The following is a 16,558-nucleotide window of genomic DNA, read 5'->3' as shown; positions in this document are numbered from 1 at the left end:
GGACATGCCTGGAACACCTCCCCAGGGAGGTGTCCAGGAGGCATCCGAAAGAGATGCCCGAGCCACCTCAGCTGATTCCTCTTGATGTGGAGGAGCAGCGGCTCTACTCCGAGCTCCTCCCGAGTGACTGTGCTTCTCATCCTATCTCTAAGGGAGCGCCCAGCCTCCCTGCAAAGGAAACTCATTTCGGCCGCTTGTATCCGCGATCTTGTTCTTTCGGTCATTACCCAAAGCTCATGACCATAGGTGAGAGTCGGAACGTAGATCGACCGGTAAATCAAGAGCTTCGCCTTTTGGCTCAGCTCCTTCTTCACCACGACGGACCGGTAAAGCGACTGCATCACTGCGGAGGCCGCACCGAGCCACCTGTCGATCTCACGCTCTATCCTTCCCTCACTCGTGAACAAGATCCCAAGATATGCGGGAAATGCATACATGTCAACCTATACGGAATGTCCGTATTTTATACGGATTTGATTCAATAAACGTAGTATACGGGCATACAAATAAAGTTATACGGATTCTTTAAAAAAAACTTCAATATTTATTTAGAGCTATAATCAATTCCCACGATGATAAAAGAGCGCATAACATTTACAAACGTACTGTACAGCACAGAAATCCAGTAAAGAGTCTTATGAAATCGCACGTTATCTTGTGGTAGCGAGACTTCCGTCCACTTTTGATCATGCGCACACCGCATTGCGAGAATCCCGCCAACCGGGACGTAACATTTTGTTTGAAAAGCGTATTTCCACCTGAGCGACTTTCACTAGCGACTGAAAAGATTCTGAATGGGCACTCCGGCAAGATCAACACAGACACTTGCTGTGACATGCAGCCTCGTGAGGTATTGGTGCAGACTGCTAAAAAAGCTGTCATGGAGTACAATTCAGAACATTAGAGTGACACTTTGTGTTTTTGTCAAACATTGGAGCTTTGTATTCATTCTGAAGGTTTATTGTTATTAATATTGAATAAAAAGTAACTGGGATATATCATTGTTAATTATCATTCAAAATTTAGGTAAATTATTTTAATTTGCATCTTATACGGATTTTATAAGGGAAATACGGATTTTGGAGGTTGGTTATGCAGGTTTGATTGACCAAAGGTTGACATGTATGGAAATGCGACCGAATTGAACAAAATAACAATATGTGTACTACTGACATATAACAAGGCCTTTAGCCAAGTTTCGTGAAATTCCTCCAACAATCGTGAGAGGAGTTGATTTCAGAAGGAAAACACACACTCATGAAATTGTCAAAGTATAATTTTGTTAATCAAGGGCTGTAACTCTGGTAAAATGTGACCGAATTTAACGAAATCAAAATATGTGTATTACTGACATATAACAAAGAATCCTGCCAAGTTTCATGAAATTCCTCCAAAAATTGTGAGAGGAGTTGATTTGAGAACGTGAGTACGCTTCCTGGGACGGACGGACAGACAGAAATCGCCACGACATAATCCTCTTTCGGGCCTTTCGGCCAGCAGGGGATAAAAACCTTACTTTATCTCATATATATTATTATTTTTAGTCGAGTGATTTTCATAAACCCTTGAAATCAAAGTTAATCCTTTTTTAGCTTACTGTACTCCAGGTATAGAATTTTATTTTCAGTGCTCTCTAATCCGTTGACTTGTTCGGTCGGACCTGTGTTCTTTACTTTTATTCACAGCTACACTTTATTTCATGGGTAGATGTAAACCACTCTACGAACTTATATGTTTTTCATATTTTATATTGTATCACTTTTATCCTTTTTAATTTATTTATATTTTTGAGGACTCTTCTGTAAATCACTCTGATGTTGGCATCCTCAATAAATATCATTATTAAATAAATTAAATTAGATTTTGATGCAAATCCGGATATGTACAGAAACATAGTAAACATCTGGATATTCTAATATGTGGCTTGGCAGAGGTATTGCGCATGTTTTTGATTTCTGCGCCTATTTTAGTTGATGAGTATCTTTGTGTATGAATTAACTCCCTGTTCTTGGCACTGTTAATGAAGAATTTGTATGCAGCTGCAAATTCAGCCATGAAATCCAAAGGCAGTGTGAATAAAACAATTCCATAAACACATCACGGGGGAGGTTCAAGGTGCACAATGTCAAATCTATCACTGTGTCCAAACGGCAGCGATTAAAAAAATTTTAAAAATCCCTCCCAAAAGGCATCTCTCTCCACTACTGTAAAATGCATCCGTTACTGACAGTTTGACTCTGGAGAAGTCTTGGCCGTCTCCCAAAAGTAATTGGACTTATATTTAATGGCTGTGCAGCGCTGCCAGGCACGTTTCACGGCCTTTTGACTGGCCTGATGCCCAGAACCTTGCCAAGCTGGAGTGACGGAAGTCTTTGCACAGCAGATGTTTCTGAGTGCCACAGCAGATGTTTCAGAGGGATCCAGAATAAAAACATACACGACATCGGGCTGGGACAGAGACAGAAGAGATACCGAGACGGGAAATATTTCCTATTCACTCTCGGAGAGAAATGTGACAGCAGCTTGGCTGAAGCTGAGCAGGGATAAAGCTGCTCATTATATTCAGTATAGAGGAAGGAAGAGAGAGAGAGAGAGAGAGAGAGAGAGAGAGAGAGAATGAGGCAAGAAAGGTGTGTAGGATGTGTAGGGAGGGCTATGAGGACAAGTCTCTTATAATGTAAATGTCCATGATGGAGGATTTTCATTGTCCAGGCATCAATGTAAGCTCACGTAGAGCTCCAAAGTGCTAAGCTGTAATCAAGATCACCAACACTGTTCAGCGCCTTATTGAGATTTTGGAGAACGTGTGTGTCTCCAAAGGTGTGTGTATATATATATATATATATATATATATATATATATATATATATATATATAATGTATGTGTCTGTGTGTGTCTGTGTGCGTGTGTGAGATATCTCATTAAGGCATGACTCACCTGGCTTATTTGCTAATCAGTCAAAAGGGTGAATGTGTGAGACCAAGAGAAAAGAGAGGGAGAGACGTGTATTTAGCCCAACACACACACACACACAGAGTGAGAGTGCATGTCTGAAATGGGTGGGTGGTGTGAAAATCTATACATGCATACATAACGAGATTGAAATTCCTCGTTATCCAGGCATGCAGCGTGATTTTTTTTTTTCAGCAAAGACGTCTTTTCTTCAGGTTTAATCTGACGACTTGCTATGTGACAGCTATATGAATGAATATGAGCGTGAAAGGATGAAGGGATTTTACAGAAGGAAGCTGCAGAAGCGTTAAAACAGAAATCTGGAAAACAGGGTTCTGTGAGATAGAATTTTCTCACCAAAACTGCACCGTCTTAAGTATTTTATTACACAGTGGTAAGAAAAAAGTAAGTGAACCCTTTGGAATCGCTTGCATTTATGCACAAATATGGTCTGATCTTCATCTAAATTAGAATAATGAACAAACACAATCTGTTTTAACTAATAACACACAAACTAGACAGAGACTGTGACAGTAATTTGCGCTAGCTGACCTTTGTCAACTGAAGGTCAAGGAAAAGTTGTGCTCTGCCGACCTGAACAAAATTAAAAAAATAATAATAATAATTATTGAAAAAAAATCATGAAAATTGACAGAGTTATAAGTGATTGAAAAAAAGCCCGTTTTTCATGGATCATTCCGGTTCAGTGATCCAGATCAGTACCAAAAGTCATCATGACATAACTCAGCCCAGAAGTATTCTTCATGTGAAATTTGGTGATGACTGGTTGAAAACTGAGAGAGAAATAGCGTCCTAAAAATGTTAAGAGAATAATAAGAAGAAGAAGAAGAAGAAGAAGAGGAAGAAGAAGATAGACGCTGTGACTAAAGTCACAGTAATTTGCACTAGCTGTTACAAACCGGGATGTCTGGTCACCGTACCCTATAGATCCGGAACAGTAAGAGATAGAGAATGACACTTAGTGAGGAAAAGTTGCACCCTGCTGCACTGAACAATATAAAAAACTGATTGAAAAAATCATGAAAATTGACAGTTACAAGCAATTGAAAAAAATCCTGTTTTTCATGGATCATTCTGGATCAGTGATCCAGATCACCACCAAAAGTCAAAGCAACGGAGGTATTCTTCATGCGAAATTTGGTGATGATTGGTTGAAAACTGAGGGAGAAATAGCGTTCTAAAAAAATTACAATAAGAAGAAGAAGAAGAAGAACTAGATAGAGACTGACTAAAAAGTCACAGTAATTTCCACTAGCTGACCTTTGTCAATTGAAGGTCAAGGAAAATTTGCACCCTGCGGCCATGAACAACAACAACAACAAAAAAAAAACTGAAAAAAAACATGAAAATTGACAAAGTTATAAGCAATTGAAAAAAAAATCCTGCTTTTCATGGATTATTCTGGATCCGTGATCCAGATCAGCACCAAAAGTCACTGCAATGTAATTCAGCCCAGAGGTATTCTTCATGTGAAATTTGGTGATGATTGGTTGAAAACTGAGGGAGAAATAGCACCATAAAAACATAATAATAATAATAATAATAAGCAGAAGAAGAAGAAGAAGAAGAAGAAGGAGAACTGGATAGAGACTGTGACGAAAGTCACAGTGATTTGTGCTAGCTCTTACACACCGGGACGTCTGGTCACTGTACCCTATAGATCCGGAACGGTAAGAGATAGAGAATGACGCTTAGTGAGGAAAAACATCTCCATTTTTCATGAATCATTCCGGTTCGGTGATCCAGATCAACACCAAAAGTCATCGCAATGTAATTCAGCCCAGAGGTATTCTTCATGTGAATTTTGGTGATAATTGGTTGAAAACTGAGGGAGAAATAGCACCATTAAAAACATTATAAGAAGAAGAAGAAGAGGAAGATACAGACTGTGACTAAAATCACAGTGATTTGTGCTAGCTGTTTTAAACCGGGATGTCTGGTCACTGTACCCTATAGATCCGGAACTGTAAGAGATACAGAATGACTCTTAGTGAGGAATAAAACGCCTATTTTTCATGGATCATTCCAGTTCGGTGATCCAGATCAACACCAAAAGTCATAGCAACGTAATTCAGCCCAGACGTATTCTTCATGTGAAATTTGGCGATGACTGGTTGAAAACTGAGGGAGAAATAGCGTCCTAAAAAACATTACGAGAATAAGAATATGAATAATAACAATAATAAAGTCGAAAGATCCAGAGTGAGAGTAACAATTTGCGCCAGCGCTGCTCACACAAATTAATTATCGGTTTGTTCTTGTCCAGACTGAATACATCATTCATACATGCACAGCTGATGGTGGAAAAAGTTTGTGAACCCCAAGGCGAATAATTTCAACAAAATAATTACAGTCAGGAATCCACTTGACGAAACAAGTTTGGAGATGTGGTTTAGAGATACAGTAACACTCAAACATTTTGAGTTTGTTATTCACAACAAGAAGCATCTGCTGATGTGACCCATGCCTCACAAAACAGATCTCAGAAGACCTAAGGTCAAGAATTGTTGATTTGCATAAATCTGGAAAGGGTTACGAAGAAATCTCAATGAGTTTCGAGGTTATTCATCAGTCTACACTTAGAGGAATGAGACCTAGAAGTGGGAGCTCAGCCAAGATTACTCCAAAGGTTCAATGCAGAATACTCAATGAGGTACAAAAGAACCGTAGAGTAATAGCTAAAGTCTTGAAGGAATCATTGGAATATATGGATAATATCTCTGTTCGTGTAAATCCTTGAACAGGCTGGGTGCCCATGTCCAGGCAGAACACCACGGAGGAAGCCGCTGCTCTCCAAATAAACATTGCCGTGTGCCTGAAGTTTGTCACTCCATAACGCGACTGGGAAAATATTTTGCAGACTTGTGAAATGAAGGTTGAATTATTCAGGAAGAACACACAGCATTACGTATGGTGTAAATAGTGTCAGTAGTGTATCATCCCAGCGGTGAAGGATGATGGATGGAGCGTCATGATTTGGGTGTAATTTCCTGCCTCAGGGTCTCGACAGCTTTCCATCATCAAGGGGAAAATGAATGTTTTTTTGAAGACTCCGACTCACTGTCACGAAAGGCGGAGGACACGGACTTAGTTTGTTATTTGCGAAAGCTCATTGTAAAAGAGTTTGTTATAGCAGGGTACGAAGGGTGAAAAAAAACATTAACAAGCTGAAAATCCATTGTAGGTTAAGAGGCATAAAAGACTTTGTGACATTGTCATCGAAAAAAAATCAATTTCAACAGACTGCATCGCTCCACCATTATCCATCATTGATTATTTTCCTACAAAGCATGTTGTTATACTTAGTAGGCATTTTATTGGGCTCGTTTAAAGCTAGACTGCCTTTCAGATTTTTCAAGTGTAGGTCATAAAAAGAATTTTCCCCGACACCCAATTATTTTTGTTTAGTGGACCAAAAGCTACTGAATTCAAATCACAGACTTCCAATTTTATTAGTTTTTTTTAAACAGAACAATTAATGAATTTAGAGCCATGTGGCCCTAAATTCGCCGCTATTTTTTCCTGCTTCACCATGACCCAATTCAAGATACGACATCACGCATCACGTGGTGGGCTTTCCCCATTTGTGCACAGCATTATGGGATACAAATTTGAAACAGGAGAAAAAATGGAGGACGTGAATGAGTGTGCGAATGAAATGTGAAAAACCGACTACAGTAACGGAAAGCGAGAAGAAAAGACGTTATGTTATACACAAAAGAAAGGAAACGCAGGACCAAACTAATAAATATCGGCGGTCAGCGAGCACCTCGGTGCGATCAGCTGTTCGTTTAGTGACAGAATGATGGAACTGTCAGTGCACGCTCAAAGGTAAACCTGTAGATGGCAGTAATGCAACACTGTGGATGCCAGCTGGCGTAAAACCCAAAAGAAGAAGAAGGTAAACCTGCGCATGCACACACGGACTTCCTCTGTCTGCTTGACTGCGCAAAGTGAGCGATTTCATGCACATTATTTGTCTGGGAATCCCCTCAAATTAAATAATTTCCCAGTCACAGAATGGCCTGAAGATATTACACAAATAAAAATATATCACAATGACCACATTTCAGACGGAACTAAATTTCACTGATTTTATGAAATGGAAAGGCCTTCTAGTTTTAACACATCAGTCTATATTCATTAACCTTCATCCTACCAAGTGGGGTCCATCTGGACCCCGCACCTATATATTTGTTTGTCATTTTAAAAATATGTGACATACTGCCTCACCGTTTTATGAATTTGTCGGAATTTATGTCTTAATTAAAACACTAAAGCACCGGAAGATCAGCTTTTTGCATTGTGAAGGTATAATTAATTTGTTACTGGGATCCAACCGGACCCCAGAGTAAAATTTATCTGTCTTTCATTTTATAACTGAATAGCACACTGAAAGTTAACTTCTTTTTGGTTGTTTTAGATTCATAATGGCTAACAGACAAAGACAAGCTAGATACACAGCAGCAGAGGCCTTCAGTTCAGTTGGTCGGGTTCAATGCCCAAACTGATGATCACATCATCAGTTTTTCTTTGGCTAATCAGACACAAGGTATGCCACCACTCTTGCCGGAGCGATTGGGGGTTAGGTGCCTTGCTCAAGGGCACTTAAGTCAATCCTGCTAGTCTGAGGAATCGAACCAGCAACCTTTTGGTCCCAAAGCTGTTTCTCTAACCATTAGGCCTTAAGGCAGATTCTGAACACAAAAAATGACTCTGAGGACAGTGAATTTAGTGACTTATTGGGATCCGAGGCAGATCACATCTCTGAAGCCTCAGATCTAAGTGACCCTGAAGTAGTCGTTCAGCAGCAAGTACATGCAGATGAAAACAGACCCATTGATCAAAATCCAGAAGAAACAGGGAACCATGGTGCTGCAGCTGCTCCAAACAAAAGCCCTAAATTATTTTACAATTACTTTTTTGTTTTAAATTCTGTAAGAAAAGACCTAAGCTGTAATCCAGAATGTTTTACAGTTGCATGAGCTGCAAAAATCATGTATATAATACCAATTTTTTTTTGTAGCACTATAATTTGCTATGTGCATGCTAGTTATTGCAATATTATTGCAATGTTATTGCATTTATAAGACCTCACTGATATTCAGCAGTAGTGGATTTTGTTCTTCAATAAAGTTATGTCTGTTTGCTGCATTGAATTGGTTCTTACTGCATTGATTTCAAGGTATTCCCTCCTGGGGTCCATACGGACCCTGCCTGGTAGTTTGTGTATGTAAAATTGGCTGGTAGGATGAAGGTTAAGTGCACAATTTTGTAAGTTTTCCTTTATCCCAACTTCTAAAATATCTCCTACACAGCTTTAAGGTGTATTTGGGGACAGGAAAAAGCAAACACTCTAAAAATTTAAGTCAAAGAGAAAGGTTTCTACAGAAATGTTGATCGCTTGTGTGTATTATGAAGACTTTGAGCAATACAACAAGAATGTCTGAAATTATTCTGTCCACATTCACTGGATATGAGCAATCGCGCGATCTGATTGGCTACTCTGTGACTAGGCTATCAGCTCATATACCCTGAGGAGAGAAAAACAAAATGGTGGCACGTATTGCTGAACCAACCAAGGGCGAAAAAAAAAACCCTCTACTCAAAAACAAAACCCCAAACAAGTGCTGCCAGGCAAAACAAACCTCACCCGGCAGCACTTATTTTATACTTATATGTTGATAATGGTAATATTTCTCAATCACCAGCTGTCAGGTTATAGTCCTATGAAAATCCATGACCTTGAGTTTGACATTTCAAAGACATTCAAGGTCAAAGGTCATGGTGTCAAATCAAAGCCCATATGGCACTTCCTATAAGTTGATAATGGTAAATATCTGCCTACCATCAACCGTTTTCAAGTTACAGCCCTCTGAAAATCCATGACCTTGAATTTGACCTTTCAAGGTCACTCAAGGTCAAAGATCAGGGTGCCAAATGAAAGGCCATATGGGAGTTCCTATAGGCTCATATTAGTAAACATGAGTCTATCGGCAACCGTTTTTGAGTTACAGTTGAAAATATGTTATTTTGACCGAAAGGTTGACCTTTCTGGTGAATTTGACCTTCATTTTGACCTGATTACCCCCAAAATTTAATCAGGTAATCTATGGACCATTGCCCATCTATCCTGAAAATTTGAAGTCAATCGGTGCAACCGTCTAGACATTAGATTGTTAACAGACAGGCAGACACAAAAAAATAATAATAAATAACCTGCACTGATTACAATACTTCGCCCACGATGGAGTAAGCAGGGCAAAGTATTTTAATCAGTGCAGGGTTGGGTTTTTTTGCAAAAAAAAAATGGAATGAAAGTATTTGATGGTAAGAATGTATCTTTTTTAATTTTTCAAGAATTATTATTATCGCATTTTTGACAAAATTGCTCCTGTCATTTTGCCGGTTTGTTTACATTCTAAGTGGAAATGATTTTGTTGGACGTTTTATATAAAGTTTTTATTTATCGAATTTGCAAAAAATAAAAATGCTCTGTTTCTCAAAATCCAGTGAATGTGGATAGAATAAAACAGTTATTCCACTCAATCTCGTCGTACATGGCTTATAGACAACTCAGTGCTACACACCTCGTTGGCTATCAGCTCATGTACGACTCGATTTTGTGGAATAACTGTTAAATCTCTCAGTCAAAAAAAAAAAATCTGAAGGAAATTCTGTTCTCTGTCACTCCTTTGAGAAGCTGTAACACATTCAAACCTGGAAAGTAGGGACATGTTGGTTTCTGGCTAATTTTACACATTGAAAAATCTGCACTACTAATTGCAGGATAAAAGGGACTAATGAACTGGGTTTCTCTCATGCGCTCTCGAGTGTGTTTGTTTTCCAAAATGAGCATGTAATTAGTTAAACTGTGCATTTACTTTCATCAATTCTGCACATTGATTTGTGGTTTTCTTGTTTTATTACACATATTGACATCCGATGTTCTAAATCTAACACTCACGCATGTATATACTTCTCTTCACTCACCCATCAGCCCATACTGAGAGCTACCTGGATTTCAGGAGACCACAGAGTGCACTCACAGTACACGTGAAATGAATGTTTATTTCATTAGACGGACTCTGCATGAACCATAAACTGCAGTTCAAAAGTCACTGCGAATGAGAAGAAATAGTCAACCGGAGAGCTGTTAAAAGCTCAGGACTAAAGAGGAGCTTCTCATGAAAAGGAAGTCCAGTCGAAGAAATAAGGTGTTTATAAATGAAGTTCTTACTAAATGAATAAAGACAATGCCAGGAAAAAACAATGTGGAGGACATTATAATTACTGAGATAACAATTACATTAATTACATTACACTGCAGGCTTTGAGCAGATGCTCTTATCCAGAATGATATCCAACGTACCCAGAGCAGCCTGGGGAGCAGTTAGGGGTTCAGTGCCTTGCTCAAGGCAATGTTGTAGCTGAGTCACTAAATCTTGAGTCCGAGTCCAGTCTCGAGTCCCCAGTGTTCAAGTCCGAGTCAAGTCAGAATAATGTACAATAGCATTAATACATGTGACTTCACTGTAAGTAACACAGCTCTAATGTTGCGAAAACACACAAAAAACAGATCCAAAATGGGAAAGGGACTGTGCAAATAGATTTATCAAGAAATCAGAGAGTTCATGAAGAAAAGACCAATTAGTGATTGACTTTTTTATTTTTTAATAAAAGGAATATTTTAGTGTATTGCCTATTATATTTTGCTCAAATCTTTACAAACATGGGCAAATAATTGCTGTCAGTTATTAACCCCTTCGGACATAATGTGTACAATTGTATACATGAAGTTCCATAGCATTTTTCCTTGTGTCCGAAGGGGTTATAAAAATGAAACAAACTTTTTTTTTTTTTTTAATTTAACAAAATTGATGAAAAAAATAAGAAAATAAATGTTGCTTTTTTATTTTTTTTGGTCATAAAATTTTCTTTTTTTTTCGAATCATGAACACAATATCATGAACTGAATCAAATCATGAATTGAGTGAATCAATACGTATGGTACCTAATGATCAACTGTACTTTCCATTTCTTTTCCATTTTTGTGACTACCAAAAGGCATGTACAGTGATGCTTGAAAGTTTGTGAACCCTTTAGAATTTTCTATATTTCTGCATAAATATGACCTAAAACATCATCAGATTTTCACACAAGTCCTAAACGTAGATAAAGAGAACCCAGTTAAACAAATAAGACAAAAATATTATACTTGGTCATTTATTTATTGATGAAAATGAGCTAATATTATATATCTGTGAGTGGCAAAAGTATGTGAACCTCTAGGATTAGCAGTTAATTTGAAGGTGAAATTAGAGTCAGGTGTTTTCAATCAATGGGATGACAATCAGGTGTGAGTGGGCACCCTGTTTTATTTAAAGAACAGGGATCTATCAAAGTCTGATCTTCACAACACATGTTTGTGGAAGTGTATCATGGCACGAAGAAAGGAGATTTCTGAGGACCTCAGAAAAGCGTTGTTGATGCTCATCAGGCTGGAAAAGGTTACAAAACCATCTCTAAAGAGTTTGGACTCCACCAATCCACAGTCAGACAGATTGTGTACAAATGGAGGAAATTCAAGACCATTGTTACCCTCCTCAGGAGTGGTCAACCAAGAAAGATCACTCCAAGAGCAAGGTGTGTCATAGTCGGCGAGGTCACAAAGGACCCCAGGGTAACTTCTAAGCAACTGAAGGCCTCCCTCACATTGACTAATATTAATGTTCATGAGTCCACCATCAGGAGAACACTGAACAACAATGGTGTGCATAGCAGGGTTGCAAGGAGAAAGCCACTGCTCTCCAACAAGAACATTGCTGCTTGTCTGCAGTTTGCTAAAAATCACATGGACAAGCCAGAAGGCTATTGGAAAAATGTATTGTGGACAGATGAGACCAAAATAGAACTTTAATAAGAAGCGTTATTTTTAGAGAAAGGAAAACACTGCATTCCAGCAGAAGAACCTTATCCCATCTGTGAAACATGGTGGTGGTAGTATCACAGTTTGGGCCTGTTTTGCTGCATCTGGGCCAGGACGGCTTGCCATCATTGATAGAACAATGAATTCTGAATTATACCAGCGAATTCTAAAGGAAAATGTCAGGACATCTGTCCATGAACTGAATCTCAAGAGAAAGTGGGTCATGCAGCAAGACAATGACCCTAAGCACACAAGCCGTTCTACCAAAGAATGGTTAAAGAAGAATAAAGTTAATGTTTTGGAATGGCCAAGTCAAAGTCCTGACCTTAATCCAATCGAAATGTTGTGGAAGGACCTGAAGCGAGCAGTTCATGTGAGGAAACCCACCAACATCCCAGAGTTGAAGCTGTTCTGTACGGAGGAACGGGCTAAAATTCCTCCAAGCCGGTGTGCAGGACTGATCAACAGTTACTGCAAATGTTTAGTTGCAGTTATTGCTGCACAAGGGGGTCACACCAGATACTGAAAGCAAAGGTTCACATACTTTTGCCACTCACAGATATGTAATATTGGATAATTTTCCTCAATAAATAAAAGACCAAGTACAACCCCGATTCCAAAAAAGTTGGGACAAAGTACAAATTGTAAATAAAAACAGAATGCAATAATTTACAAATCTCAAAAACTGATACTGTATTCACAATAGAACATAGACAACATATCAAATGTCGAAAGTGAGACATTTTGAAATTTCATGCCAAATATTGGCTCATTTGAAATGTCATGACAGCAACACATCTCAAAAAAGTTGGGACAGGGGCAATAAGAGGCTGGAAAAGTTAAAGGTACAAAAAAGGAACAGCTGGAGGACCAAATTGCAACTCATTAGGTCAATTGGCAATAGGTCATTAACATGACTGGGTATAAAAAGAGCATCTTGGAGTGGCAGCGGCTCTCAGAAGTAAAGATGGGAAGAGGATCACCAATCCCCCTAATTCTGCGCCGACAAATAGTGGAGCAATATCAGAAAGGAGTTCGACAGGGTAAAATTGCAAAGAGTTTGAACATATCATCATCTACAGTGCATAATATCATCAAAAGATTCAGAGAATCTGGAAGAATCTCTGTGCGTAAGGGTCAAGGCCAGAAAACCATACTGGGTGCCCGTGATCTTCGGGCCCTTAGATGGCACTGCATCACATACAGGCATGCTTCTGTATTGGAAATCTCAAAATGGGCTCAGGAATATTTCCAGAGAACATTATCTGTGAACACAATTCACCGTGCCATCCGCCGTTGCCAGCTAAAACTCTATAGTTCAAAGAAGAAGCCGTATCTAAACATGATCCAGAAGCACAGACGTCTTCTCTGGGCCAAGGCTCATTTAAAATGGACTGTGGCAAAGTGGAAAACTGTTCTGTGGTCAGACGAATCAAAATTTGAAGTTCTTTATGGAAATCGGAGACGCCGTGTCATTCGGACTAAAGAGGAGAAGGACGACCCAAATTGTTATCAGCGCTCAGTTCAGAAGCCTGCATCTCTGATGGTATGGGGTTGCATTAGTGCGTGTGGCATGGGCAGCTTACACATCTGGAAAGACACCATCAATGCTGAAAGGTATATCCAGGTTCTAGAGCAACATATGCTCCCATCCAGACGACGTCTCTTTCAGGGAAGACCTTGCATTTTCCAACATGACAATGCCAAACCACATACTGCATCAATTACAGCATCATGGCTGCGTAGAAGAAGGGTCCGGGTACTGAACTGGCCAGCCTGCAGTCCAGATCTTTCACCCATAGAAAACATTTGGCGCATCATAAAACGGAAGATACGACAAAAAAGACCTAAGACAGTTGAGCAACTAGAATCCTACATTAGACAAGAATGGGTTAACATTCCTATCCCTAAACTTGAGCAACTTGTCTCCTCAGTCCCCAGACGTTTACAGACTGTTGTAAAGAGAAAAGGGGATGTCTCACAGTGGGAAACATGGCCTTGTCCCAACTTTTTTGAGATGTGTTGTTGTCATGAAATTTAAAATCACCTAATTTTTCTCTTTAAATGATACATTTTCTCAGTTTAAACATTTGATATGTCATCTATGTTCTATTCTGAATCAAATATGGAATTTTGAAACTTCCACATCATTGCATTCCGTTTTTATTTACAATTTGTACTTTGTCCCAACTTTTTTGGAATCGGGGTTGTATAATATTTTTGTCTCATTTGTTTAACTGGGTTCTCTTTATCTACTTTTAGGACTTGTGTGAAAATCTGATGATGTTTTAGGTATTATTTATGCAGAAATATAGAAAATTCTAAAGGGCTCACAAACTTTCAAGCGCCACATGTATTTTATACAATTTTATCCAAAACATGCAATGTTTTCATGCAGAATGCAGCCTAATTACAGCTAAAAACATGTGCATCAGCTCAGATGTCTCGTCAGTATTTATAAATCACAATCTGCAGATTTGAGTCGATCGATCACAGTTAAAAGCTCCAAAATGCGAGAAATCAATCACTTACTTGAGTATCACACAACCGCTGCCTGAAGGGGGCGCCGTCCAGAACACTTGGATCCGTGTGCGTCTCCGGGGAATGCTCTCTGTGACGGCAGGTGGGCAGGTGGTCATGAACTGAGAGTCTTCTTTATCGATGATCTGTGGGACAAAGATCGCATACTTGTGAGCAAATGAAAGATGCAAAAGTGAGTCTCATACACCATAAAACAATTTCTGCATGCACATGGATTAAAAACTGAAATGTTCTCCAGATTAAAAAAAGATTCATGATCCAACTGGTGACCCTAAAGCTGTGAGGTAGCGAAGTTACCCATTACACCATCTTGCCATCCCAGGCCAATCAGCTACCTCATCTGTCTAGATCTATCTGTGTAGGATTGAGAATGGGAAAAAACAATTTCCCTTTGCAACATTCGGGCTTATTTTTACATCCAAACGCTTGACACTCGAGCATCTTCAGGGTTGTTTCCAATAATTTAGAAGCGATGTATCCTCTAGATCTCAGCCTCAGTAAGTCATGTGGTGTGTAAATGACGTCACAATCTCGGATTCTCTCACGTAATTTGTACTCAGAGCACGATATTTGAACCTCTGAGAAAGTAAGATGGAAGCGCCCAGGGAAGTTTTATTTGAAAAGAAAAACTGTCCACAGTATACGGGTACAAATATGGAAAAATGGATACTCAAACTTATTCTATCCACATTCACTGGATATGAGCAATCGCGTGCTCTGATTGGCTACCCTACTACTAGGATATCAGCTCATATACCATGAGTAGGGAAAAACAAAATGGCGGCGCGTGTTGCTGAACCAACCAAGGATGAAATAAAAACTCTACTTGTAAACAAAACCACAAAAAATACAAAAAAAGCAACAAAATATGGAATAAAGCTATTTGATGGTAATAATGTATCTTTTTTATTTTTCAAGAATTATTATGATGATTGGGCAGCACGGTGGTGTAGTGGTTAACACTGTCGCCTCACAGCAAGAAGGTCCGGGTTCGAGCCCCGTGGCCGGCGAGGGCCTTTCTGTGTGGAGTTTGCATGTTCTCCCTGTGTCTGCGTGGGTTTCCTCCGGGTGCTCCGGTTTCCCCCACAGTCCAAAGACATGCAGGTTAGGTTAACTGGTGACTCTAAATTGACCGTGAGTGTGAATGGTTGTCTGTGTCTATGTGTCAGCCCTGTGATGACCTGGCGACTTGTCCAGGGTGTACCCCGCCTTTCGCCCGTAGTCAGCTGGGATAGGCTCCAGCTTGCCTGCGACCCTGTAGAACAGGATAAAGCAGCTAGAGATAATGAGATGAGTATTATTATTATAGAATTTTTCACAAATTGCAACTGTCATTTCGCTGGTTTGTTTACATTCTAAGCAGAAATGATTTTGTAGGACGTTTTGTATAAAGTTTTTATTTATTGAATTTTGCAAAAATTTTAAAATGCCTCAGTTTCTCAAAATCCAGTGAATGTGGAGAGAATGAAACAGTTATTCCACTCAATCTCGTCATACATGGATTATAGCCGCGATCAGCTCACGTACGACTCGATTTCATGGAATAACTGTTAAATATCTTGTATGGATATTATTTGCAAGTATAAAGAGGTTTGTTTTGGGGTTTTGTTTGGCTTTTAAAAAATTCCAAGTCGTAAGGAAGTAATGACCATTTTTTGACTCATGCTAATTTTTTTACATTAATTATTAATTAATTCGTGATTAAGTAAAAGATTATTTGGCATCTTTTGCATGGACTTTAAATGACCTGGTATTGTACCTTCTTTTTACTTTATCGTGCTCAAGCCTCAACGCCAGGTATTGCCCGAATGCCCAATTTGCCCGACCAAGATGCTCAGGCAGAAATAATTTTAGTGAGTCAGGCCCGTTCGGGCACACCTATAGTCAGCTTCTTTAAGCACAAAAATGATTATCGAGCGAGTACATTACAAAAAAACGGACGTATTAATCAGAATCCTCGCCTCCCCTCACCTGTGATCGCCATTTTGGTTTTTCTTTTTTGGTTTTAACAGCGATTCTGACTGGCTCGCTTCAGGTGTGTGTGCACATTTGTGCTTTTAATCACTATGAGTGGTCGCTGGTGCCCTCTATGTTTTTCTGGGTTGACTTCAGGA

The 16,558-nt window shown here is 39.2% G+C and overlaps 1 protein-coding gene across 2 annotated transcripts in view; it reads right to left on the bottom strand.

Moving 5' to 3' along the window:
• Positions 1 to 16,558, bottom strand: part of spon1b (spondin 1b) — a 298,589-nt gene that overhangs the window by 238,106 nt on the left and 43,925 nt on the right. For both annotated transcript variants that reach the window (XM_060927069.1, XM_060927070.1), the window contains exon 3: positions 14,436 to 14,569. In XM_060927069.1, the coding sequence (XP_060783052.1) occupies positions 14,436 to 14,569 (134 nt within the window). The remainder of the gene's footprint in view (positions 1 to 14,435; positions 14,570 to 16,558) is intronic.

This window comes from Neoarius graeffei, chromosome 8 (genome assembly GCF_027579695.1).
Source record: "Neoarius graeffei isolate fNeoGra1 chromosome 8, fNeoGra1.pri, whole genome shotgun sequence".
NCBI lineage: Eukaryota > Metazoa > Chordata > Actinopteri > Siluriformes > Ariidae > Neoarius > Neoarius graeffei.
This window is presented reverse-complemented; position numbering and strand designations above follow the sequence as displayed.